At 35.7% G+C, this 26,982-nt stretch overlaps 2 protein-coding genes across 2 annotated transcripts in view; one reads left to right on the forward strand and one right to left on the reverse strand.

The window, feature by feature from the left end:
- LOC100369032 (SKA complex subunit 1-like) overlaps positions 1-13,825 on the forward strand; it is a 43,113-nt gene extending 29,288 nt beyond the window's left edge. The window contains exons 5-6 of the mRNA XM_002735088.4: positions 12,689-12,858; positions 13,029-13,825. Of these exons, the coding sequence (XP_002735134.1) occupies positions 12,689-12,858; positions 13,029-13,183 (325 nt within the window). The 3' untranslated portion in view covers positions 13,184-13,825. The remainder of the gene's footprint in view (positions 1-12,688; positions 12,859-13,028) is intronic.
- A 5,307-nt stretch (positions 13,826-19,132) lies between these two features.
- On the reverse strand, positions 19,133-21,250 carry LOC144352623 (uncharacterized). The gene has a single exon (XM_085507422.1). The coding sequence runs from the start codon at positions 21,248-21,250 to the stop codon at positions 19,133-19,135; it is 2,118 nt and encodes a 705-aa protein (XP_085363548.1).
- Between the last annotated feature and the right edge of the window lie 5,732 nt (positions 21,251-26,982).

The raw sequence follows: 26,982 nt of genomic DNA on the forward strand, positions 1-26,982 counted from the left end.
TCTCACATCAATGCATTCATAAAGAATGATTCCCAAAGCTCTCTCACATCAATGCATTCATAAAGAATGATTCCCAAAGCTCTCTCACATCAATGCATTCATAAAGAATGATTCCCAAAGCTCTCTCACATCAATGCATTCATAAAGAATGATTCCCAAGCTCTCTCACATCAATGCATTCATAAAGAATGATTCCCAAAGCTCTCTCACATCAATGCATTCATAAAGAATGATTCCAAAGCTCTCTCACATCAATGCATTCATAAAGAATGATTCCCAAAGCTCTCTCACATCAATGCATTCATAAAGAATGATTCCCAAGCTCTCTCACATCAATGCATTCATAAAGAATGATCCCAAAGCTCTCTCACATCAATGCATTCATAAAGAATGATTCCCAAAGCTCTCTCACATCAATGCATTCATAAAGAATGATTCCCAAAGCTCTCTCACATCAATGCATTCATAAAGAATGATCCCAAAGCTCTCTCACATCAATGCATTCATAAAGAATGATTCCCAAAGCTCTCTCACATCAATGCATTCATAAAGAATGATTCCCAAAGCTCTCTCACATCAATGCATTCATAAAGAATGATCCCAAAGCTCTCTCACATCAATGCATTCATAAAGAATGATCCCAAAGCTCTCTCACATCAATGCATTCATAAAGAATGATTCCCAAAGCTCTCTCACATCAATGCATTCATAAAGAATGATTTCCAAAGCTCTCTCACATCAATGCATTCATAAAGAATGATTCCCAAGCTCTCTCACATCAATGCATTCATAAAGAATGATTCCCAAAGCTCTCTCACATCAATGCATTCATAAAGAATGATTCCCAAAGCTCTCTCACATCAATGCATTCATAAAGAATGATTCCCAAAGCTCTCTCACATCAATGCATTCATAAAGAATGATTCCCAAAGCTCTCTCACATCAATGCATTCATAAAGAATGATCCCAAAGCTCTCTCACATCAATGCATTCATAAAGAATGATTCCCAAAGCTCTCTCACATCAATGCATTCATAAAGAATGATTCCCAAAGCTCTCTCACATCAATGCATTCATAAAAAATGATTCCCAAAGCTCTCTCACATCAATGCATTCATAAAGAATGATTCCCAAAGCTCTCTCACATCAATGCATTCATAAAGAATGATTCCCAAAGCTCTCTCACATCAATGCATTCATAAAGAATGATTCCCAAAGCTCTCTCACATCAATGCATTCATAAAGAATGATTCCCAAAGCTCTCTCACATCAATGCATTCATAAAGAATGATTCCCAAGCTCTCTCACATCAATGCATTCATAAAGAATGATTCCCAAAGCTCTCTCACATCAATGCATTCATAAAGAATGATTCCCAAGCTCTCTCACATCAATGCATTTATAAAGAATGATTCCCAAGCTCTCTCACATCAATGCATTCATAAAGAATGATTCCCAAGCTCTCTCACATCAATGCATTCATAAAGAATGATTCCCAAGCTCTCTCACATCAATGCATTCATAAAGAATGATTCCCAAGCTCTCTCACATCAATGCATTCATAAAGAATGATTCCCAAAGCTCTCTCACATCAATGCATTCATAAAGAATGATTCCAAAGCTCTCTCACATCAATGCATTCATAAAGAATGATTCCCAAAGCTCTCTCACATCAATGCATTCATAAAGAATGATTCCAAAGCTCTCTCACATCAATGCATTCATAAAGAATGATTCCCAAGCTCTCTCACATCAATGCATTCATAAAGAATGATTCCCAAAGCTCTCTCACATCAATGCATTCATAAAGAATGATTCCCAAAGCTCTCTCACATCAATGCATTCATAAAGAATGATTCCAAAGCTCTCTCACATCAATGCATTCATAAAGAATGATTCCCAAAGCTCTCTCACATCAATGCATTCATAAAGAATGATTCCCAAGCTCTCTCACATCAATGCATTCATAAAGAATGATTCCCAAAGCTCTCTCACATCAATGCATTCATAAAGAATGATTCCCAAGCTCTCTCACATCAATGCATTCATAAAGAATGATCCCAAAGCTCTCTCACATCAATGCATTCATAAAGAATGATTCCCAAAGCTCTCTCACATCAATGCATTCATAAAGAATGATTCCCAAAGCTCTCTCACATCAATGCATTCATAAAGAATGATCCCAAAGCTCTCTCACATCAATGCATTCATAAAGAATGATTCCCAAAGCTCTCTCACATCAATGCATTCATAAAGAATGATTCCCAAAGCTCTCTCACATCAATGCATTCATAAAGAATGATCCCAAAGCTCTCTCACATCAATGCATTCATAAAGAATGATCCCAAAGCTCTCTCACATCAATGCATTCATAAAGAATGATTCCCAAAGCTCTCTCACATCAATGCATTCATAAAGAATGATTTCCAAAGCTCTCTCACATCAATGCATTCATAAAGAATGATTCCCAAAGCTCTCTCACATCAATGCATTCATAAAGAATGATTCCCAAAGCTCTCTCACATCAATGCATTCATAAAGAATGATTCCCAAAGCTCTCTCACATCAATGCATTCATAAAGAATGATTCCCAAAGCTCTCTCACATCAATGCATTCATAAAGAATGATTCCAAAGCTCTCTCACATCAATGCATTCATAAAGAATGATCCCAAAGCTCTCTCACATCAATGCATTCATAAAGAATGATTCCCAAAGCTCTCTCACATCAATGCATTCATAAAGAATGATTCCCAAAGCTCTCTCACATCAATGCATTCATAAAAAATGATTCCCAAAGCTCTCTCACATCAATGCATTCATAAAGAATGATTCCCAAAGCTCTCTCACATCAATGCATTCATAAAGAATGATTCCCAAAGCTCTCTCACATCAATGCATTCATAAAGAATGATTCCCAAAGCTCTCTCACATCAATGCATTCATAAAGAATGATTCCCAAAGCTCTCTCACATCAATGCATTCATAAAGAATGATTCCCAAGCTCTCTCACATCAATGCATTCATAAAGAATGATTCCCAAAGCTCTCTCACATCAATGCATTCATAAAGAATGATTCCCAAGCTCTCTCACATCAATGCATTCATAAAGAATGATTCCCAAGCTCTCTCACATCAATGCATTCATAAAGAATGATTCCCAAGCTCTCTCACATCAATGCATTCATAAAGAATGATTCCCAAGCTCTCTCACATCAATGCATTCATAAAGAATGATTCCCAAAGCTCTCTCACATCAATGCATTCATAAAGAATGATTCCCAAAGCTCTCTCACATCAATGCATTCATAAAGAATGATTCCAAAGCTCTCTCACATCAATGCATTCATAAAGAATGATTCCCAAAGCTCTCTCACATCAATGCATTCATAAAGAATGATTCCAAAGCTCTCTCACATCAATGCATTCATAAAGAATGATTCCCAAGCTCTCTCACATCAATGCATTCATAAAGAATGATTCCCAAAGCTCTCTCACATCAATGCATTCATAAAGAATGATTCCCAAAGCTCTCTCACATCAATGCATTCATAAAGAATGATTCCAAAGCTCTCTCACATCAATGCATTCATAAAGAATGATTCCCAAAGCTCTCTCACATCAATGCATTCATAAAGAATGATTCCCAAAGCTCTCTCACATCAATGCATTCATAAAGAATGATTCCAAAGCTCTCTCACATCAATGCATTCATAAAGAATGATTCCCAAGCTCTCTCACATCAATGCATTCATAAAGAATGATTCCCAAAGCTCTCTCACATCAATGCATTCATAAAGAATGATTCCAAAGCTCTCTCACATCAATGCATTCATAAAGAATGATTCCCAAAGCTCTCTCACATCAATGCATTCATAAAGAATGATTCCCAAAGCTCTCTCACATCAATGCATTCATAAAGAATGATTCCCAAAGCTCTCTCACATCAATGCATTCATAAAGAATGATTCCAAAGCTCTCTCACATCAATGCATTCATAAAGAATGATTCCCAAGCTCTCTCACATCAATGCATTCATAAAGAATGATTCCCAAAGCTCTCTCACATCAATGCATTCATAAAGAATGATTCCCAAGCTCTCTCACATCAATGCATTCATAAAGAATGATTCCAAAGCTCTCTCACATCAATGCATTCATAAAGAATGATTCCCAAAGCTCTCTCACATCAATGCATTCATAAAGAATGATTCCCAAAGCTCTCTCACATCAATGCATTCATAAAGAATGATTCCCAAAGCTCTCTCACATCAATGCATTCATAAAGAATGATTCCCAAAGCTCTCTCACATCAATGCATTCATAAAGAATGATTCCCAAAGCTCTCTCACATCAATGCATTCATAAAGAATGATTCCCAAAGCTCTCTCACATCAATGCATTCATAAAGAATGATTCCCAAAGCTCTCTCACATCAATGCATTCATAAAGAATGATTCCCAAAGCTCTCTCACATCAATGCATTCATAAAGAATGATTCCCAAAGCTCTCTCACATCAATGCATTCATAAAGAATGATTCCCAAGCTTTCTCACATCAATGCATTCATAAAGAATGATTCCCAAAGCTCTCTCACATCAATGCATTCATAAAGAATGATTCCCAAGCTCTCTCACATCAATGCATTCATAAAGAATGATTCCCAAAGCTCTCTCACATCAATGCATTCATAAAGAATGATTCCCAAAGCTCTCTCACATCAATGCATTCATAAAGAATGATTCCCAAAGCTCTCTCACATCAATGCATTCATAAAGAATGATTCCCAAAGCTCTCTCACATCAATGCATTCATAAAGAATGATTCCCAAGCTCTCTCACATCAATGCATTCATAAAGAATGATTCCCAAGCTCTCTCACATCAATGCATTCATAAAGAATGATTCCCAAGCTCTCTCACATCAATGCATTCATAAAGAATGATTCCCAAAGCTCTCTCACATCAATGCATTCATAAAGAATGATTCCAAAGCTCTCTCACATCAATGCATTCATAAAGAATGATTCCAAAGCTCTCTCACATCAATGCATTCATAAAGAATGATCCCCAAGCTCTCTCACATCAATGCATTCATAAAGAATGATTCCCAAGCTCTCTCACATCAATGCATTCATAAAGAATGATTCCCAAAGCTCTCTCACATCAATGCATTCATAAAGAATGATTCCCAAAGCTCTCTCACATCAATGCATTCATAAAGAATGATTCCAAAGCTCTCTCACATCAATGCATTCATAAAGAATGATCCCAAAGCTCTCTCACATCAATGCATTCATAAAGAATGATTCCAAAGCTCTCTCACATCAATGCATTCATAAAGAATGATTCCAAAGCTCTCTCACATCAATGCATTCATAAAGAATGATTCCCAAAGCTCTCTCACATCAATGCATTCATAAAGAATGATTCCAAAGCTCTCTCACATCAATGCATTCATAAAGAATGATTCCCAAAGCTCTCTCACATCAATGCATTCATAAAGAATGATTCCAAAGCTCTCTCACATCAATGCATTCATAAAGAATGATTCCAAAGCTCTCTCACATCAATGCATTCATAAAGAATGATCCCAAAGCTCTCTCACATCAATGCATTCATAAAGAATGATTCCCAAAGCTCTCTCACATCAATGCATTCATAAAGAATGATTCCCAAAGCTCTCTCACATCAATGCATTCATAAAGAATGATTCCCAAGCTCTCTCACATCAATGCATTCATAAAGAATGATTCCCAAGCTCTCTCACATCAATGCATTCATAAAGAATGATTCCCAAGCTCTCTCACATCAATGCATTCATAAAGAATGATTCCCAAAGCTCTCTCACATCAATGCATTCATAAAGAATGATTCCCAAAGCTCTCTCACATCAATGCATTCATAAAGAATGATTTCCAAGCTCTCTCACATCAATGCATTCATAAAGAATGATCCCAAAGCTCTCTCACATCAATGCATTCATAAAGAATGATTCCCAAGCTCTCTCACATCAATGCATTCATAAAGAATGATTCCCAAGCTCTCTCACATCAATGCATTCATAAAGAATGATTCCCAAGCTCTCTCACATCAATGCATTCATAAAGAATGATTCCCAAGCTCTCTCACATCAATGCATTCATAAAGAATGATTCCCAAAGCTCTCTCACATCAATGCATTCATAAAGAATGATTCCCAAAGCTCTCTCACATCAATGCATTCATAAAGAATGATTCCCAAAGCTCTCTCACATCAATGCATTCATAAAGAATGATTCCCAAGCTCTCTCACATCAATGCATTCATAAAGAATGATTCCCAAAGCTCTCTCACATCAATGCATTCATAAAGAATGATTCCCAAGCTCTCTCACATCAATGCATTCATAAAGAATGATTCCCAAAGCTCTCTCACATCAATGCATTCATAAAGAATGATTCCCAAAGCTCTCTCACATCAATGCATTCATAAAGAATGATTCCCAAGCTCTCTCACATCAATGCATTCATAAAGAATGATTCCCAAAGCTCTCTCACATCAATGCATTCATAAAGAATGATTCCCAAAGCTCTCTCACATCAATGCATTCATAAAGAATGATTCCCAAAGCTCTCTCACATCAATGCATTCATAAAGAATGATTCCCAAAGCTCTCTCACATCAATGCATTCATAAAGAATGATTCCCAAGCTCTCTCACATCAATGCATTCATAAAGAATGATTCCCAAAGCTCTCTCACATCAATGCATTCATAAAGAATGATTCCCAAAGCTCTCTCACATCAATGCATTCATAAAGAATGATTCCCAAAGCTCTCTCACATCAATGCATTCATAAAGAATGATTCCCAAAGCTCTCTCACATCAATGCATTCATAAAGAATGATTCCCAAGCTCTCTCACATCAATGCATTCATAAAGAATGATTCCCAAAGCTCTCTCACATCAATGCATTCATAAAGAATGATTCCCAAGCTCTCTCACATCAATGCATTCATAAAGAATGATTCCAAAGCTCTCTCACATCAATGCATTCATAAAGAATGATTCCCAAAGCTCTCTCACATCAATGCATTCATAAAGAATGATTCCCAAAGCTCTCTCACATCAATGCATTCATAAAGAATGATTCCAAAGCTCTCTCACATCAATGCATTCATAAAGAATGATTCCCAAGCTCTCTCACATCAATGCATTCATAAAGAATGATTCCCAAGCTCTCTCACATCAATGCATTCATAAAGAATGATTCCCAAGCTCTCTCACATCAATGCATTCATAAAGAATGATTCCAAAGCTCTCTCACATCAATGCATTCATAAAGAATGATTCCCAAAGCTCTCTCACATCAATGCATTCATAAAGAATGATTCCCAAAGCTCTCTCACATCAATGCATTCATAAAGAATGATTCCCAAGCTCTCTCACATCAATGCATTCATAAAGAATGATTCCCAAAGCTCTCTCACATCAATGCATTCATAAAGAATGATTCCCAAAGCTCTCTCACATCAATGCATTCATAAAGAATGATTCCCAAGCTCTCTCACATCAATGCATTCATAAAGAATGATTCCCAAGCTCTCTCACATCAATGCATTCATAAAGAATGATTCCCAAAGCTCTCTCACATCAATGCATTCATAAAGAATGATTCCCAAAGCTCTCTCACATCAATGCATTCATAAAGAATGATTCCCAAAGCTCTCTCACATCAATGCATTCATAAAGAATGATTCCCAAAGCTCTCTCACATCAATGCATTCATAAAGAATGATTCCCAAAGCTCTCTCACATCAATGCATTCATAAAGAATGATTCCCAAAGCTCTCTCACATCAATGCATTCATAAAGAATGATTCCCAAAGCTCTCTCACATCAATGCATTCATAAAGAATGATTCCCAAAGCTCTCTCACATCAATGCATTCATAAAGAATGATTCCCAAAGCTCTCTCACATCAATGCATTCATAAAGAATGATTCCCAAAGCTCTCTCACATCAATGCATTCATAAAGAATGATTCCCAAAGCTCTCTCACATCAATGCATTCATAAAGAATGATTCCCAAAGCTCTCTCACATCAATGCATTCATAAAGAATGATTCCCAAAGCTCTCTCACATCAATGCATTCATAAAGAATGATTCCCAAAGCTCTCTCACATCAATGCATTCATAAAGAATGATTCCCAAAGCTCTCTCACATCAATGCATTCATAAAGAATGATTCCCAAGCTCTCTCACATCAATGCATTCATAAAGAATGATTCCCAAGCTCTCTCACATCAATGCATTCATAAAGAATGATTCCCAAGCTCTCTCACATCAATGCATTCATAAAGAATGATTCCCAAAGCTCTCTCACATCAATGCATTCATAAAGAATGATTCCAAAGCTCTCTCACATCAATGCATTCATAAAGAATGATTCCCAAAGCTCTCTCACATCAATGCATTCATAAAGAATGATTCCCAAGCTCTCTCACATCAATGCATTCATAAAGAATGATTCCCAAGCTCTCTCACATCAATGCATTCATAAAGAATGATTCCCAAAGCTCTCTCACATCAATGCATTCATAAAGAATGATTCCCAAAGCTCTCTCACATCAATGCATTCATAAAGAATGATTCCAAAGCTCTCTCACATCAATGCATTCATAAAGAATGATTCCCAAAGCTCTCTCACATCAATGCATTCATAAAGAATGATTCCAAAGCTCTCTCACATCAATGCATTCATAAAGAATGATTCCCAAAGCTCTCTCACATCAATGCATTCATAAAGAATGATTCCAAAGCTCTCTCACATCAATGCATTCATAAAGAATGATTCCCAAGCTCTCTCACATCAATGCATTCATAAAGAATGATTCCAAAGCTCTCTCACATCAATGCATTCATAAAGAATGATTCCAAAGCTCTCTCACATCAATGCATTCATAAAGAATGATTCCCAAAGCTCTCTCACATCAATGCATTCATAAAGAATGATTCCCAAAGCTCTCTCACATCAATGCATTCATAAAGAATGATTCCAAAGCTCTCTCACATCAATGCATTCATAAAGAATGATTCCCAAGCTCTCTCACATCAATGCATTCATAAAGAATGATTCCAAAGCTCTCTCACATCAATGCATTCATAAAGAATGATTCCAAAGCTCTCTCACATCAATGCATTCATAAAGAATGATTCCCAAAGCTCTCTCACATCAATGCATTCATAAAGAATGATTCCCAAGCTCTCTCACATCAATGCATTCATAAAGAATGATTCCAAAGCTCTCTCACATCAATGCATTCATAAAGAATGATTCCCAAGCTCTCTCACATCAATGCATTCATAAAGAATGATTCCCAAGCTCTCTCACATCAATGCATTCATAAAGAATGATTCCAAAGCTCTCTCACATCAATGCATTCATAAAGAATGATTCCCAAAGCTCTCTCACATCAATGCATTCATAAAGAATGATTCCAAAGCTCTCTCACATCAATGCATTCATAAAGAATGATTCCCAAAGCTCTCTCACATCAATGCATTCATAAAAAATGATTCCCAAAGCTCTCTCACATCAATGCATTCATAAAGAATGATTCCCAAAGCTCTCTCACATCAATGCATTCATAAAGAATGATTCCCAAGCTCTCTCACATCAATGCATTCATAAAGAATGATTCCAAAGCTCTCTCACATCAATGCATTCATAAAGAATGATTCCCAAAGCTCTCTCACATCAATGCATTCATAAAGAATGATTCCCAAAGCTCTCTCACATCAATGCATTCATAAAGAATGATTCCCAAGCTCTCTCACATCAATGCATTCATAAAGAATGATTCCCAAAGCTCTCTCACATCAATGCATTCATAAAGAATGATTCCCAAGCTCTCTCACATCAATGCATTCATAAAGAATGATTCCCAAAGCTCTCTCACATCAATGCATTCATAAAGAATGATTCCCAAAGCTCTCTCACATCAATGCATTCATAAAGAATGATCCCAAAGCTCTCTCACATCAATGCATTCATAAAGAATGATTCCAAAGCTCTCTCACATCAATGCATTCATAAAGAATGATCCCAAAGCTCTCTCACATCAATGCATTCATAAAGAATGATTCCCAAAGCTCTCTCACATCAATGCATTCATAAAGAATGATTCCCAAAGCTCTCTCACATCAATGCATTCATAAAGAATGATTCCCAAAGCTCTCTCACATCAATGCATTCATAAAGAATGATTCCCAAGCTCTCTCACATCAATGCATTCATAAAGAATGATTCCCAAAGCTCTCTCACATCAATGCATTCATAAAGAATGATTCCCAAAGCTCTCTCACATCAATGCATTCATAAAGAATGATTCCCAAAGCTCTCTCACATCAATGCATTCATAAAGAATGATTCCCAAGCTCTCTCACATCAATGCATTCATAAAGAATGATTCCCAAAGCTCTCTCACATCAATGCATTCATAAAGAATGATTCCCAAGCTCTCTCACATCAATGCATTCATAAAGAATGATTCCCAAAGCTCTCTCACATCAATGCATTCATAAAGAATGATTCCCAAAGCTCTCTCACATCAATGCATTCATAAAGAATGATTCCCAAGCTCTCTCACATCAATGCATTCATAAAAAATGTGTAACAATGTTTTAATATAAGATAAATAAAAAGTATATTTGTCTGATTCAACTATAGAATGTGTAATCTTACAGAGTTTCATTTGTATAAAAAATATTGTGTGTTATTTTAAACTGAAATTCTGTTAATCGAGTATATATAGTAACATGAAAGGACATTTGGTATGTAAATTATCACAATATATCTGATTCGTTAAAAATTACTGTATACTAATTTTCAGTGTGCGGTGAAACTGATATTTTATAATAACTTACAATGATATATATACTTCTTTACCACCAAGATAAGTTTAATAGACAAGGGTAGTCTTTGTCACCCAACAAAATATGTTTAGGGGTTGATACAGCCATTGCTTTCAGAATTTGCACTCTTCCGAACTGTGTTAAAGGGGAACCTGCCAAACCCAGGGATTGCACCAAAAAATCAGGGATTTTGCTTAAATGGAGATGCCCCTTTATTAAGGTAGAAGCCCAGTCATAATTTTTGACAAAATTGGCCATAAATCGCATGACAATGTTCATTAGTTTATTATGTAAAGTCATGAAGCTAATGTCTCATGATAAATGTGTGTTACAGTTATGCTTTTTGAGAGACGTGTCCTAATATTTCTTGAAAATTGAAATTTTTAGAACAATTCCATAGAACACAATGTTAAAGAAAACTTGCATTTTTTGACACTTTTTAAAACCCAGACTTTTCAAATAATTCAGATCAACAATAAATACTTCATCATTAACAATATATGATTTTTAGATATTGCATAATATCTCTGCCATAGAAATCTATGGTAAAAGTGTTATAATAGACAAAATGGCGACTTTCCACTAAAATACAACCATCATTGAACTTAACCTTTCCTAGCCACATACCTTCACATTTTTAGATGTTAACAGTAAGGCCAGAGACTCTTGAGAATGTTTGTATCAATGCAAAACATTTTAATTCTCTAATTTTGATGAATATTTTTGTCATTTTTGGTAACAAGCAGCTTGTTGGCTGAGATAGCTCCGCTGTTAGCAATGCACATTTCAATTAAAGAACTGAAGATATCATTAGAAAATAAACAATATGTATAGTATCAAAGCAATCAGACTTGCTGTTTTCAAAAAAAATTCGAAAATATCACTTTTCACCAAAAATGACAAATAGAATTCATTAAAATTAGATAAAAATGTACAAATCTGAGAGAGATCCACCCAAGGTGCCTATATACTAAATTAGAAAGCATTCAGAATTACGGTTCAAATAAGAAGTCAACAATATCAATTTTGACCAAAAATCACAATAATATTCAGCAAAAATACAAATTTGAGATTTTGACATGAAATGAACAAATTTAAGAGAGATCCACCCAAGGTGCCTATATACCAAATTAGAAAGCATTCAGAATTACGGTTTCAAAGAAGAAGTCAAAAATATCAATTTTGACATGAAACGAACAAATCTGAGAGAGAACCATTCAAGGTACTTGCATATCAAACATTCTGACTTGCGGTTGAAATTGTAAAGTGGACGACGACGACTGATAATCGGTAAAAAAAGTGATATTTGTGCTGTTATCTGTTAAACAATTATTTTTATTGTCATAAGTATATGGTTACATGTAGGTATAGAGTATCCAACGACGATGGCACATCACCACCAACTATGTCTGACTAAAAGATATTACAAGTTGTTTACATGTTGCTTTATCAATTCAAGCTTGCCTTTCTGGACAGAATTCTGTAACACAAGTTCTGACATGGTTATTGACCTGAACTTGACTTCCATAGTCAGTATATTGAAATGTGTTTTCTGCCTCCTATGGGCATAGAGGTTTTTAAAATAGAGACATATTATAAAATAATGTGAATATTAAAAAAGAAGACCCATGTAAAATACTTTGCTTGTACCTATGCTGCCTGGCGACTGGCGCTTTTTCACATAACATGCTAAACTGATGTTATCATTTAAATATAGAAAATTACTAAAATTTATATGGTACATTTCTTTATGTTGTCTGCTCTTTTTATATTGTGACAATTACATCTACAGATACATGAAAGGTCGCCATGGTTATGACGGAATAAATAACATTATTGATGCAATAAATCGTGTTCTAGAAACCAAATATAAGATGATGTCACAATCTCGGAAGACAGCAAGTGATAAAGTAGTGAGACAGTGTAGAGAATGGAAGCAACAACAAAATAAAGATTCACAAGGTATAGTTGTCATCAAAGCATTTGTTTCAAATGAAGTTTAATGTTAAAACTTTGTGTGTCCAACAGCGACATTGAATGAGTGATGGTTGTATTAAAATATTTGCAATTCAGGCTGACTCTAAGCTTTCTGGTCTTCTTACTTCTTTGTGTATTGTTTTTTTGCTTTGCAGGGCTTTCTTTCTTTGTTGATGACGACTATAAAAAGATGAGTGATCTAAAATTTGACAAAGCTACATGTGGTGTATTCACAATACTACGACATTGTAACAGAATGAAAGAAGTTCGGGGAGGGGGTATCACAAGATACTGTCTCAATGAATGGTAGAGTCATGTGCAGGCTATTTATTACAGATTGGTCTTGAGTTGGTACGGGTACATTTAGAGTCAGCAGTCAGCTTGGTCAACTGTTCCAATATTGCACTTAAATAGGGTTTTATTTGTAATAATGTCATCACCTTTAACAAAATTGAGGACTAATAATTTGTGTTCCATGCTACCTTTGGGAGCCATTTTGACCATGTATGATGACTTACATATACATGATGTCTTGTATATTTCATGTTATGATTCCTCTCTAATATATCGCCTGAAAGTTGAAAGTTTACACACAAGTACTATACTCATAAGTAATAGCGTAGCTTGTATTAATTTGTGACTTCATCAAATTTAGAGAATTTGTGAACGTGTTTGTAATGGAAGATAGACAAGATGATTTCTATCAAACTTTCTATTGTGATCATGCATACTGGGTTACAGGTACATTTCACTTTTTTGTTGAGATTCAAACAAAAATTATGCTATCCATGTTTCTGCCTGTCTGCCTGTCTGTCTGTCTGCCTGTCTGTATGTATGTGTGATGACAATCTGTATATTCCAGTCATACTGCATTGAAATCATACATTTTTACATTGCTGTATATTGTAGTGTGAAGCATGTAATAAATATTTTTACAGAATGAAAAAAACAATTGTGTTCAGTAACTGGATCTTCTAAATGTTGCTATGAATTTGTTAGTATTTAAAGTGTTTAGTACTGTAGTACTATACTTGTGTGTATTTAAAGTGTTTAGTACTGTAGTACTATACTTGTGTGTATTTAAAGTGTTTAGTACTGTAGTACTATACTTGTGTGTACTTACATAAATGGCAGAAGTGTGTTCATGGTTTAAGGCGCAAAATGTTTCAAAATGGAACATGTTAATGTTGTCTGATACTGTATGTTGATAAATACACATCTTTGTTAGCCGAGGTCTAAATTTATTCGGTCATGCCTCTAAACAGACCTTGGCAGAACGACCATCAAATATGCGTATTCTAATAGCGCCCCCCCCCCCCAGTAGTCAGTTGCGGCTAATCATTGTCCAATCAGTTTGCGTGTTACAAACCCCTCTTTGGCGTTTCATTTTAAACAAAATGGCGGCGCCCATAAATCGTGATATTTGTGATGATAAAATTGCGGAAGTTTACGGTGTTGGTGCCCTAAAGCCTCATCAGGTACAGGCAATCGACGCAGTTTTGTGTTGGAAGGATGTATTCATAGTGACAAAAACAGGAAGTGAAATTTTGTTTTATAATTTGGTACATTCAAGCTGATTGGGTGCCCATTTTCGAGGCACGCCCAGATCTCACTGCTTAAGATACGTAATTAGCCTATGCAATCCTGCACGGTATCGTGTAGAGGCCTATAGGTCGAAGACACAAGACAGTGCGATTCGGACGATGATAAATACATTGAACTAGATTTAAATGATCTTTTTTATATTTATTTTGTTTACTATAAACACTTAATACATTGTACAACCTTAATACAAGATATTCCTACAAATAACAAGCCATGCATGGCACTGTCCCCGTTAGTTATCAAATTTAAGATACATGTATATAGTTTTGTTTATAGTAATATAGCTGGAATATAAACATGTCAGGATTATGATTATGATGATTGTTTAACATTAAAATGATTGACATTTGTATCTGATCGTCAAACAAGTACTTGTCCATATTGGGAGATATTGTCTGGAACAGCATTAATTAAAACAAAATCAGCCATTTTGAATACATATATAATGAACATAGTCAGTCAAAGCATGTCAGAGATATGTCTCTAGAAGCCCATTCATTAAAACAAAATGGCCACTAATCAGCATTCTGAATCCGATCTAAAAAATAAAATAACGTGCATCATGAACCTGTAATGTCTAATGTATGTACATGTACCAAGTTTGAACAAAATCCATCCAGAAATGCTTGATATTTGATGATTTGTTTCATTTCAGCCATTTTTAATAGGATCGTCAAACCAATATATCTGTATATCTATCACATGATGCATAATGAATATTTAAAATTTGAACATAATCAGTCACAGCAAGTCAGAGATATGGCACTAGAACCACATTCATTAAAACAAACGAAGTTTGAACAAAATCCATCTGTAAACCGCTGAGAAATGCTTGATTTTGATAATTTTTAAAACAAAAATGGCCGCCATTCGACCATCTTGAATCAGATCAAGAAACAAATTGATGTGCATATGTATGATATGATGTACGTGTGAAGTTTGATTGTGATTGGTCCAGGCATTTCTAAGATACAGGTCCACACACGCGCAGACACGAATATCAAAACATAAGTCCCCGTTTTCGGACTGCGACTAAAAATAGGCTTGTACATGTATGTATGCGACAAAAATACAAGATTGTACATGGTTATCAAAGTAGTATAGCCAAAACACCGACAGTGGACAATCTTTGATCTGATCATAAAACAAATTATCATGTATCTGTGCCATCTTAATGAAATCAAAAAATGAACATGTATTCATTTATGACACAAGATAAATATCTAAAATATCAATGAAAATGGTACATGGGCGAAAGAGATATATAGTAGTATGGTCAAAACAGTAGTCTACCATCTTTGATCCGATTATGAAATTAATTGTCATGTATTCTAACATGCATAATTGGAAGAAAAAAAAACATGTCAAACCAAATCTTAGAAAGAAATTAATTTAAGATGATCCTTTCAAACAAGGAGCTTGACAACTATTACTAAGATAAGAGTAGAACAGCTAATTAGCATGCAAATTAGGACATAAGTATGCATGATTTTATCCAAAACCGATTCAAATCTGTGCATTAGCCTAAAGCATCTATGCATCAAGTTTCAACAAAGACCAATGTATGGTTCTTTAGATATCAGTGAAACAGACGGACCCGCACATAGATTCACTAACTGGAAAAACTCCCATTGTGTGCTTTGCACACGGGAGTCGAAAAATAAGATGGCTTCCATTCGGCCATCTTGAATCCGATCATGGAACAAACTAACATGTATAATGTATGTATCAAAATTTTAAAGAAAATGACAAAGCATGTCCCTGATACATTTGCAAAAAACAAGATGGTTGCAGTCGGCCATCTTTGATCATAAGACAAACCATCAATTATTAATGGTCATAAACGTGCTACACTTGCATAAAAAGGGTGTGATAAGAGAGCGAATGACGCCAGAGGGGTACACGTCACCATATTACCTGGGCAACAATTTAATCAGGACTGTCGTGGAATACACTGCTACCTAAGGAGTGTTATAGAAAGTGTCAATTTTCGGTCAGAAAAGCAGTCTCCTCATGACGCTACTTCTATGAACTAAATCCTGTGGCCTTCTCTGTTTAACACAAACAGAAGCATTCACAGAAATCATTAAGGGGAAATAACGAGAAGCCAACTATAGTAAATGACCTTGCGCAAATAATGGCAGGATACCTAGTTGCATGGCAGTAATAGTAAACCATATGGCTTTACTTATATGAAGGAGCAGATCAAGATACTATTTGGCAATAAGATAATTATAAATGAAACAAATAATGGTAGACCAAATGTATAGTAATGTTGTGGAGCATGACAGCAGCTATACTACAGAATTTTAATCATCAAAGGGAGTGCCCCAACGAACAACAGAGCAGGATAATTAATACAGACTGCTGCAAAGTTGATACATAATGACATGAAATCATTAATCAAGCATCTGGCATGGTACTTCGAGCAGTAAGACCATTCCACGAGGAAGTGTTTACACAGAAGACATTACAGCTGTTGATCATGTGGATATCAAATATTTTGTTCCAGAATTTGATATCCTACAGTTTCTATGCAAAATTACTAGAACATGCAGTTGAGGATCCCACTACCTATGATGATCTTCTGTGCTGTATATAATTGTCTCTCTGATCACCTCGACCAGCCTGGGCTTGTATGTACACAAGGGTGATCATCCAGAGCAATCCTTTTAGTTTTGCCAATGATAGATATGAATCCGAGTGACATAATAATAGTATAAAAACTATTTATTCAACACTTCAGAATGTTAGTTCACATGCCAGGCGTACAAGGTGACACACATTCTCACACTTGATCAGCCCTTTTGGTGGAAAGCCCTTAACAATACAGAAAGCGAGATCAGATCCATCATACTGGAAGATTTTATACAGTAATGAGTCTTTTTAGGTTCTATTAGATACTTTATGACGGGCACCGATCTGCAGGATATATGCAACACAGTAGGTCATATGCCGGAGGGGAAAAGTAATTTTCAGAGCCATTCGTTAACACCTGTTTGTAAGTGGAGCCCTTAATTCCCTGTATTTGGCAAACAATCACCATGCACAGGAACAGTACTGTTGCCACTTGAGAATCTACATCTTCAAACACTGCAATCTTTGTTTTTGAAGTGAGTTTTAAATTAGTATTATTAAAGCTCTATAATTCTGGTCTTACAGCTGAAACAAATTCCTGTGAATTTCCATTTTAAAAATTTATATATTTCAACAAAAAAATGTTTTGTCAAATGAACTGTTTGTCAAATACAGATATATGTTTTTGAGTACAATTTTTCTCTCAAAATGTGGATGCAATGTTTTGCTTTTTATGTATTTTTGCATTGTTTTTGTTTTGATAACGTCGGACTAAACACATTTTCTATTGGCTTCAGATCTTGATCAAATGTTTGGCATCCAATTCATAGGAGTGCTTATATTGATTTTCCCACATCTTGTTTTCTGTTAAAAAGTTTATTGGTAGCTTTGGAAATGTGTATCAGACTGTGCAACAACTCTCTCTACCAGTTGGCATTGAAACCCAATCTAGTATTCCCATGGGATTTGGGAGATACATTACCAATGATATAATTTTTATTACAAGATAAATGATTTACTTCATTGAACACGTACAACAATGCATATTCCCACTGGGATCAGTCAAGTAGAAACAGTAAAAATATTTTATCAGATTCTCAATTTTTGCATATTTTTACACAGGGGAAATTTTATATTGATGAATTAGGTGACCAAGTTTGATAAAGTTTGGAATAGAATTAATAAAGTTATTGTGCATACATTAATAATTATTAATGACGACAGACAGTTCTAGTTATTTTGTAAAAAACACTACAAACAGGTAAAGTATTGCAATGAAATTTATTAAAATATGACTCAAGCCGAGCAAATAACACACGTGTACTCAAAACGAGGCTGCCGGCACATGGTACCCAGATACAACAGAGATGGTATACCAGCAAAGGCAAGGCAGTCAATCAAGATAGAAACTAAAATAAATATCTAAAATCTAAGACTAAAATTACAAAGCTATAAACTAATACTCACATAAAATCAGAAATAAATAAATTGGGCAAGGGTTGGATCCCCCTAGGCAAAGGATAACCTGCTAAGCCGAAAAGGGGGTTTAAGGTAGCCATCAAGAAACCAAGAGATCAGGGGGGGAGAGGCCGAAAAATGGCTATCAAACCCTGAAATGGGAGGGGGGAAGGATGACAACATCAAATCAAATTCACTAAAATTAGAGAATTAAAGATATCATCACAAAATAAACAAATCTGAGAGAGGTCCACATGTAGTCCCTATATATGTAATATCAAAGCAATCAAACTAGCGATTTTAAGAATTCGAAAATATCACTTTTTACTAAAATCGACAAAAATATTCACCAAAATTAGAGAACTGAAGATATCATGAAATGAGAGGTTTACCCAAGGTACATATACAACAAATATCAAAGCATTCAGGCTTGTAGTTTTCAAGAAGTCAAAAAGTAAAAAGTTGACAGACACGATGGACAATGACTCATACATGAGCTCTGCTCGACAAAGTCAACAGCGGAGCTAAAAAGATCTTTTAATCACTGTAACCACATAAAGATAAGGATGAAAATGTGTTTGCATTTGCAAGGTAAAATGCCCCTCTGTTCAAAGTACAGTTATGTTTTCTTTTTTCTAGCTGTGCACACTTTTTTGTGTTTTTTGAAGTGTTTCTTCTGACATACTTGGCTGCAGTAACGCACAAGCCTACATGCACAATGTTTCAAATCATCACTATCTGGTGTAGTGCATTCTGGGTCACTGCATATATGACAATCAAATATGTGATAGGTGGCTTGTAATGTTTTCTTTACATCAATATTTTGAGGTTCGATGAATGGCAACCTCAACCTTTCTGCCTGTACACCCTGCTCATAGTGATAAAATGCCAACTTTAAGTCATCTCTTACCCCAAAAAGACGCGCAAGATGATAATGTGCATTAGGATATTTCCTCTCAAGTGGTGATGTTTTCTTTAGATATCGTTTAAACAGTGTAATTGAGGTGTCACTGTCACTTTCCTGCTTCTTAAAGGCTAATAAAAGCAGCGCTTCATTCATAGTGTCCTCATCCATGTCAGAAGCTTTCTCAAACGCATCTACAGATCGTTGTGATTGATCCGTTACGGCATATATCCCACCCAGTTCAAAATACAAGTTGTATAAAATCTTGCTTGCACAAAATTCTGTAGAATACTTCTCCTTTATATCATTAATTAACGATTCATACTCTCTAATTTTGTAAGCTGTGCAAACATATTCAGTACAACATCTTAGCTGGTAGGATAGAAGACGGGAAACATAAAAATATCGAGTCAGAAGATCAGCAGGGTTGTGCGAGAGAATGTTTTTTGATATAGTACAAAGTTTTTCATAGTCAATGGTCATGCTCTGAAAAACCGCCTGCTCTGTCAAATTACCCTTGGCTAGGTGGTGTATTCCGTCTGTTTGAGTGGCAAGCTCCATGTTGCCCTCAGAAAGCAATTGCAAACCTTCTTTAAAGTGTTTCAATGATTCAAGATATCGTCTTGCTATTGGCAATTCTATGTATGGCAAAAACATACTGTTGTCAAATTTAACAGGGCGTTTAAAGTTCATAGATGAAATACTAGGTCGTTCTAATCCTTCCATTACTTTAAAATATCTTCTGCCATCTGTTTTAAGTAGAGATAACAATTTGTCTTTGTTTAAAGGTGAATGAAATCTTTCAAACATGTCATCAAAATCGTGAAAGCTGGTACTATCAATCTGTTCGCAGGGTGATTCATTTGGCTTAGCTTCCATAGCATTGGAAGCTGTGTCATGTTTTTTAGATCCCACTTTCTCATCTTCCGAAATTTTATCAATCTGTTCGCAGGGTGATTCATTTGGCTTAGCTTCCATAGCATTGGAAGCTGTGTCATGTTTTTTAGATCCCACTTTCTCATCTTCCGAAATTTTATCAATCTGTTCGCAGGGTGATTCATTTGGCTTAGCTTCCATAGCATTGGAAGCTGTGTCATGTTTTTTAGATCCCACTTTCTCATCTTCCGAAATTTTATTCAATAATGTACATGCTTCGGAATCGCCCTTCTCACCAGCCTTAAGCAACCACCATTTTGCTATATTTTTGTTTGTTGAAAAACCAAGTCTGCCATATAAAAATACTTTTCCATACTCTCTTTCAGCCCTTTGCAAGCCACCTTCAGCAGCAATCTGAAGATGATCAATTGCTTGTACAGGATCTACTTTCCCAGTCGGATTTTCTGTTGTACTGAACATCTCCCATAGATTGAATCTAGCATGGAGCCAATACTTTATTTTAGTATATACTTCCCCTAGAACAACACACGTGTTCTGAATGGTGTTTAACTGATGTTCTCCAGCTGCCATTCTGTTCCATTTAACTGCTTCATCAAGATTTTTTTCCAGGGCACCAGGTATACCGATTCGATAGAATGATGCCACGTGCAGCTGTGCACCTGCCTGTGCCAATTCAGCAGCTGACCTATATAAATGAAAAGCCCTTATAGAATTCTCTGACTCAATAGCTTGAGCTGTAATCTCATAATGCTTGCCTGACCAATAGGCGGCTTTAATTGTATCTTTATTAAATGGCATATATCCTTCAGAGAAGCCATCCCTCACTACACGAATTGCATCAATCTCCCCTCTTTTGGCTGCTTCTTCAAGGTTTCTCAAATTACCATACTTCTCAAGGATGCCAAAAAATTCTACCAAATGGCACCTTTCACCCATGATCTGAAAATAAAGAGTTGGTTTATTTTAATATACCATACAGAAATCATACATGTCTCTACACTTCACTAGATGGCAAATTAATGACATGGTATGGTATCAAACATCAAATTCACAGTGTGTTGCAATATTTTGAAGTTGTGTTGTGTTTTTTTTTAAAAATAAAATTGTGGGACCAATAATAAACATTTCATAATATGGAATATTATCAACTTTGTTTTGAAGAAGACACAAAGGAAGACGGTGAAGCTTTTCTGGCCGTTAGGCCACCCTTTTTTTTTATACCTTGGTCCTCGGGCCCGCCGACCAGAAAACATCAAGAAAACAAATAAAAATAAATATTTATTTTTAGCTCTGCAAACACACCAAACTAGAATAAAATAAAATTATTATTTATAAATTTATGCTGTCGGCTATGGGGTGAGAATTCCGCCAAAATTAGCTTAGTGTCATCATTTGAACATTGTTTAGTTGTTTAGTGGTCTTTATTTAAAAACTTGTTTGATTATTATTTGGTCATTATTCGGTTATTTGGTCTTTATTTAAACATTATTTAGCGCTTATTCCATTATTGTGTTATTACTGCAGCATTGTATTGCTATTGTTTCATTATTTCAACTTTATTTCTTAATTATTTCATTATTGTGTAATTATTTTATATTATTTTGTCATTTTTTCATTATGTTACAATTCTGTCGTTATTTAGACATTATATTGTCATAGGATTTGGTTATTTTCACATCCAAATGTCTTGACATTCGGTTCGCTTGACTTGCGATTACCTCAACATTCGGTTCGCTTGACTTGCGATTACCTCAACATTCGATTACCTGCCCTACATTAGGTGATCCCGCTATACATGTAGTATTCAATCTATAGTCCCGAGCCGCCTCCGATAAAGCATTGCTCATGATGACAATGCGGCCTTTGTAAAAGATAGCGGGAATTTCTAAATGATGGCCGTTTCATCAACATCCAGGGAAATGACTGAGGTCGTCAGAGCCTGTCGTGACGCAATATCAAATGCCGCAAACTTGGTTAGAGAATATTACTTCTCAAAATGCGATGACTGAAGTGAGGAGGAATTATTACACAGTTGATCGTGACACGGCTGACACGGCCAATAATCGGCCTTTCAGCGAACTTGGTAGTGCCATCACGGTTCTTTTTTTAGTAAAAGTTGAACCATGTATCATTCTGATTCTCATTCCCCGGCCTCTCTTATCTCAGATACTTATTGCCAGACATATTCCTGTTATGTGCATGATTTTTTACGTTCACTCCATTATTTTCAAGATGCCGATATATTTATACGACTGATTTGTGGAGCGCCATTCATTTCACGGCGCAACGAAATCGGATGTCTTCGTTGGTAACAACTGCAGTGGCAATGAATTTGTGGGTTTCATTGCCAATAGCAATCACGTCAGTGTCACAAGAGTTTTTCGCCAGCCATGCCTCGCATCTGCAGTAATCATGATTATGCTGTCAACGAGGTTTTCGTGGATGTCGACTTCCTCTCGCAAAGCAGTTTCACAGTTACAATTTTGTTTTGATTTGATTGCTGTGAATGTCTCCTTCGTCAAATTCCCCATAAATTACTGGCAAAAGTAGCCTATTCCGACAGTTGACAAAACCCAATTCTGTAGTTGACTACAGGGGGGGGGGGGGCTGCCATTGTGTATGTATGCTATTGAAGGATAAATCGAGGTTGAGTTGTAATTGTCACGATGTGTCCATTTCAGTTTCCCCCAAATTCATATCGTTTTCTAACAAAACTAAACGGTCCTTTTCAGGGCCACCATATCTTCCCAAAAGAGTAATACCGTACCAAAAATTACATAATTTCCTGTCCTTGCATTTTTTTAGGAAATCTGCCCTGCCCACTGGGGGGGTACTGATATTTCCCGCCCCCAACAAAAAAATGGAAAAAATCCCCTGCCCTCAACAAAAATCCCTTGGAACAGCTTTTCCGATGAACAGCTCCAGGCTGCACCTGATTGTAACTCAGTCCTGCATGATTGTAATACATTAGTTCCAACAAGTTGCCTCGTCACCAGAAACGAATTGTTAATTTCACTTTTCACAGCTTAGACCACAGGAAACTCAGGAACTATAATAAACTGTACGCGGTACCTATGAGCGAGGGAGGCGTGATCGGCTGGTATCTAGTGTATTAGAAATAGACAAGAGATGAAGGCTCCAGCCAGCTCACATTTTTAAACTGGAAAAAACAGGCGAAAAGAATGAAAAATAATATCTATAAAAAAATACCAGCTTGAAGAATGTTAGCTGCTCTTTCAAATTTCGCGAGTTCATGACACGGTAACCAGTCTTGTGATTGGTTCTTGGCACATTCTGGTCATCATCTGATGATCAAGTCGGATCATCTCTCGCGAATTTCGCTAGCAGCGCGTTGTGTCAACAACAAGTTTTGCAGCATTTTATATTTCGTCACGACAGGCTCTGACGAGCTCAGTCAGTTCCCTGGATGTTGATGAAACGGCCATCATTTAGAAATTCTCGCTATCTTTTACAAAGGCTACATTGCCATCATGAGCAATGCTTTATCGGAGACGGCCCGGGACTATGGATTGAATACTACATGTATAGCGGGATCAGCTAATGTAGGGCAGGTAATCGAATGTTGAGGTAATCGCAAGTCGAGCGAACCAAATGTTGAGGTAATTGCAAGTCAAGCGAATCGAATGTCAATCCATTTGGACGTAAAAATAACAGAATCTTATGACAATTGAATGTCAAGATAATGTCTAAATATCGACACAATTGTAACATAATGAAACAAGGACAAAATAATATTGTAGCAATTACACAATAATGAAATAATTAAGAAATAAAGAAACAATAGCAATACGATGCTGCAGTAGTAACACAATAATGGAATAAGCGCAAAATAAGAGAATCTAGTATATAGCCTAAAAAAAAAAATGCAATATTTTTCCTTGTCTAACAATGCATTTTGTTCCGATCTGTGTAACTTTATATTGAAATCCTAATGAGATTTAAAGTTCAGTTCACAACTGACATTTTTTCAATATTAGAGCTTGGCAACTTGTCCATGGAGGCTGCAAGATTATTCTTATAAATATTGTATTCACTGACATTTATTTTGTATTTACATTTACCATGAGGTCCACAGTATATTTTTCTTCCTGAATAGACTAGAGTGACTGTGTGGTGTACTCGGCAGTTTGTGTTTTGTTTTGTTTTGGACTGTTTTAAAATAATTCTCTTGACCAAATACATATTTAAATTTTCTATAAAAGCACAGCTTCGGAAATAGCTCGAGTCCACTTTGCCAATTTTGAATATCAATGTCCAAGCATCGCTGTTTGAAAAGCTTAACAAAGTATTCAGAGTTCCCCACCCCTTGGTTGTACCATGCCTCACCCAGGCCATAAGAAAGAAGTAACATTTTTAAATTCAGGACCCAACACTTTTTACCCCTTTCTGCTTCATGGTACTGAAACATGTAACATAAATATACCAGTCTGTGTCGGGGTAATGATAAAATGCGAAGCCAGTACTTAATAATCCTAATAAGTCTAAACGTTTTAATAGTAAACCTACCTAACTACCCCCTTATAGCCAAATTTGGTGCATTATGATAGACTTTCAATATAAATCGACAGAATTTGTTTTGTATAATTTCAACTTGATTGCCATTGTGAAAGCCCCAGACTTCGCTAGCGTACATTAAAATTGGTAGGATTTTACCATCAAAGATTTTAAATGCAATATTTACATCAATACCATCAAATTGTGAAATACTTTTCTTAATCGCAAACAACGATCCTGACGCTTTTTTGGCCAAACTAGACTGGGCATAGTTCCAAAGCCCAGAACTCGACAATACTATACCCAAATAATTATAATAAGAAACAACTTCTAGTTTATGTCCTGCAATCCACCATTGCTCAGTTGATTTCAATCTGCCCCCACGCCTAAATACCATTACTTTAGATTTATCAATATTAACTTTTAGTCTCCATTTATTTGCATATAGATCCAAATTATTCAGAAGACGTTGTAAACCCATAATGGAAGAGCTAAAAACTGCCAAATCGTCTGCAAATAACAAATAAAATAATTTTATAGGCATTATATAAACTCCGGCGTGGCTGTGTTGTATTGATTCGCCAAGATCATTTACAAAAAGAGAGAAAAGGAGTGGCGATAAAACACTGCCTTGTTGGACTCCTACTTCACATTTGAACAATTCAGAAATACCTACGGGGGAGTGAACACATGCCCTGATATCTTGGTACATGGACTTCAATACTTTAAATAGTTTGCCACCCATTCCCGATTTTGTTAGTTTATAAAAGAGTAAGGTGTGGTTAATCCTATCAAATGCCTTTTCAAAATCTATAAATGCGCAGTATAATTCACTTCCTAATGACAAATAACGATCAATAATGGTTGATAAAATGAATAGATTGTCAACTGATGAATAATTTTTACGGAAACCAGCCTGTTCTTCCACAATAGGATAGTGCAAGTTCACCCAATTAAGCAGACAATAATATATAATATCACTGAAAACTTTTGTAATCGAAGGCAATAATGTAATACCTCTATAGTTATTAACTGAATCTCTTTCACCCTTCTTATAGACAGGAATAATTAAACCATGCACCCATTGTGGAGGGAATATACCAGTATTAAGTATTGTATTGAAAAGTTTAACAAGTAATTGTTTAAAAATCATAAATATTTCCGGCGATAAACCATCAATACCAGCTGTCTTATTTGCATTTAACCGACTAAGGGCATGTTCCAATTCCACAATTGTAATGGCTTGATCTAAAATCTGATAGTCAATAACTGCATTTGACTCTGGCAAAATTAATAAATTATCAAGACAGTCTTGAACTTCTTCTAAAAACATGTTACTTTCATTCCCATAATTCAAATCTGTACTCGTAAAGAGTTGAGAAAAATAAACATGCCATGCGCTTGGTTGGATTTTTGTAGATGGGCCACTTTTCTTACTATTTAATAAATTCCAAAATTCCTTTGTATTCGGATTGATTGCAGAGATGTAAAGTTCACGTTTTTTGAGATTGTTAAATAATTTCTTTTTGTCCCTTAGCAATATACGATAATTATTTCTGTGAGTAATATAGTTTTCAAAATTAACAACAGATCTACAATTTCGAAACTGATTTAGGGCTTTCCTGGTCTGTTGCTTCATATATTTGCAGTCATCATCGAACCAATTACTTTTCTTGTCAAACATTCTTATAGTCTGTGGCAATTTACATTTACGTTTCATGCCATCAGCCACGTTAAATAACAAATCAGATAAAATATTAGCAGCTTCAATAGTATTTCCCATATTTGCTAAAGTGTGAAATCTTTCTACCAAGAGCTTTGCAGTTTCACCTTTCCAAAATGAATGGAATTGATCCTTTTTAGATACATTCCAATTATATCTTATTCTAGTAAAAATACTGCCCTCAATTGAGGATTTGTTCTCATTTTGGGTTAGAGTTTTCAGTGTAAATGTGATTGGTAAGTGGTCAGAATCGGGTCTATTAACTATGGAACAATCACTACACAGTTCAAAATTGTCATAACATGTTAGGACGTAATCAATTACACTGGCACCTGTAGGTTTAATACATGTAAAATGGCCTCGTCCTTTATCTTCAAATAATCGGCCATTAAGAATTCTTAAATTAGAGTTTTTACATAAATCTAGTAAT

The sequence above is a fragment of the Saccoglossus kowalevskii genome, chromosome 13 (genome assembly GCF_978046115.1).
Source record: "Saccoglossus kowalevskii chromosome 13, keSacKowa6.1, whole genome shotgun sequence".
Classification (NCBI taxonomy): domain Eukaryota; kingdom Metazoa; phylum Hemichordata; class Enteropneusta; family Harrimaniidae; genus Saccoglossus; species Saccoglossus kowalevskii.

Bases quoted from the DNA above. Each gene is read 5' to 3' on its own strand.
- LOC144352623 (XM_085507422.1), bottom strand. From the start codon at position 21,250: ATGGGTGAAAGGTGCCATTTGGTAGAATTTTTTGGCATCCTTGAGAAG.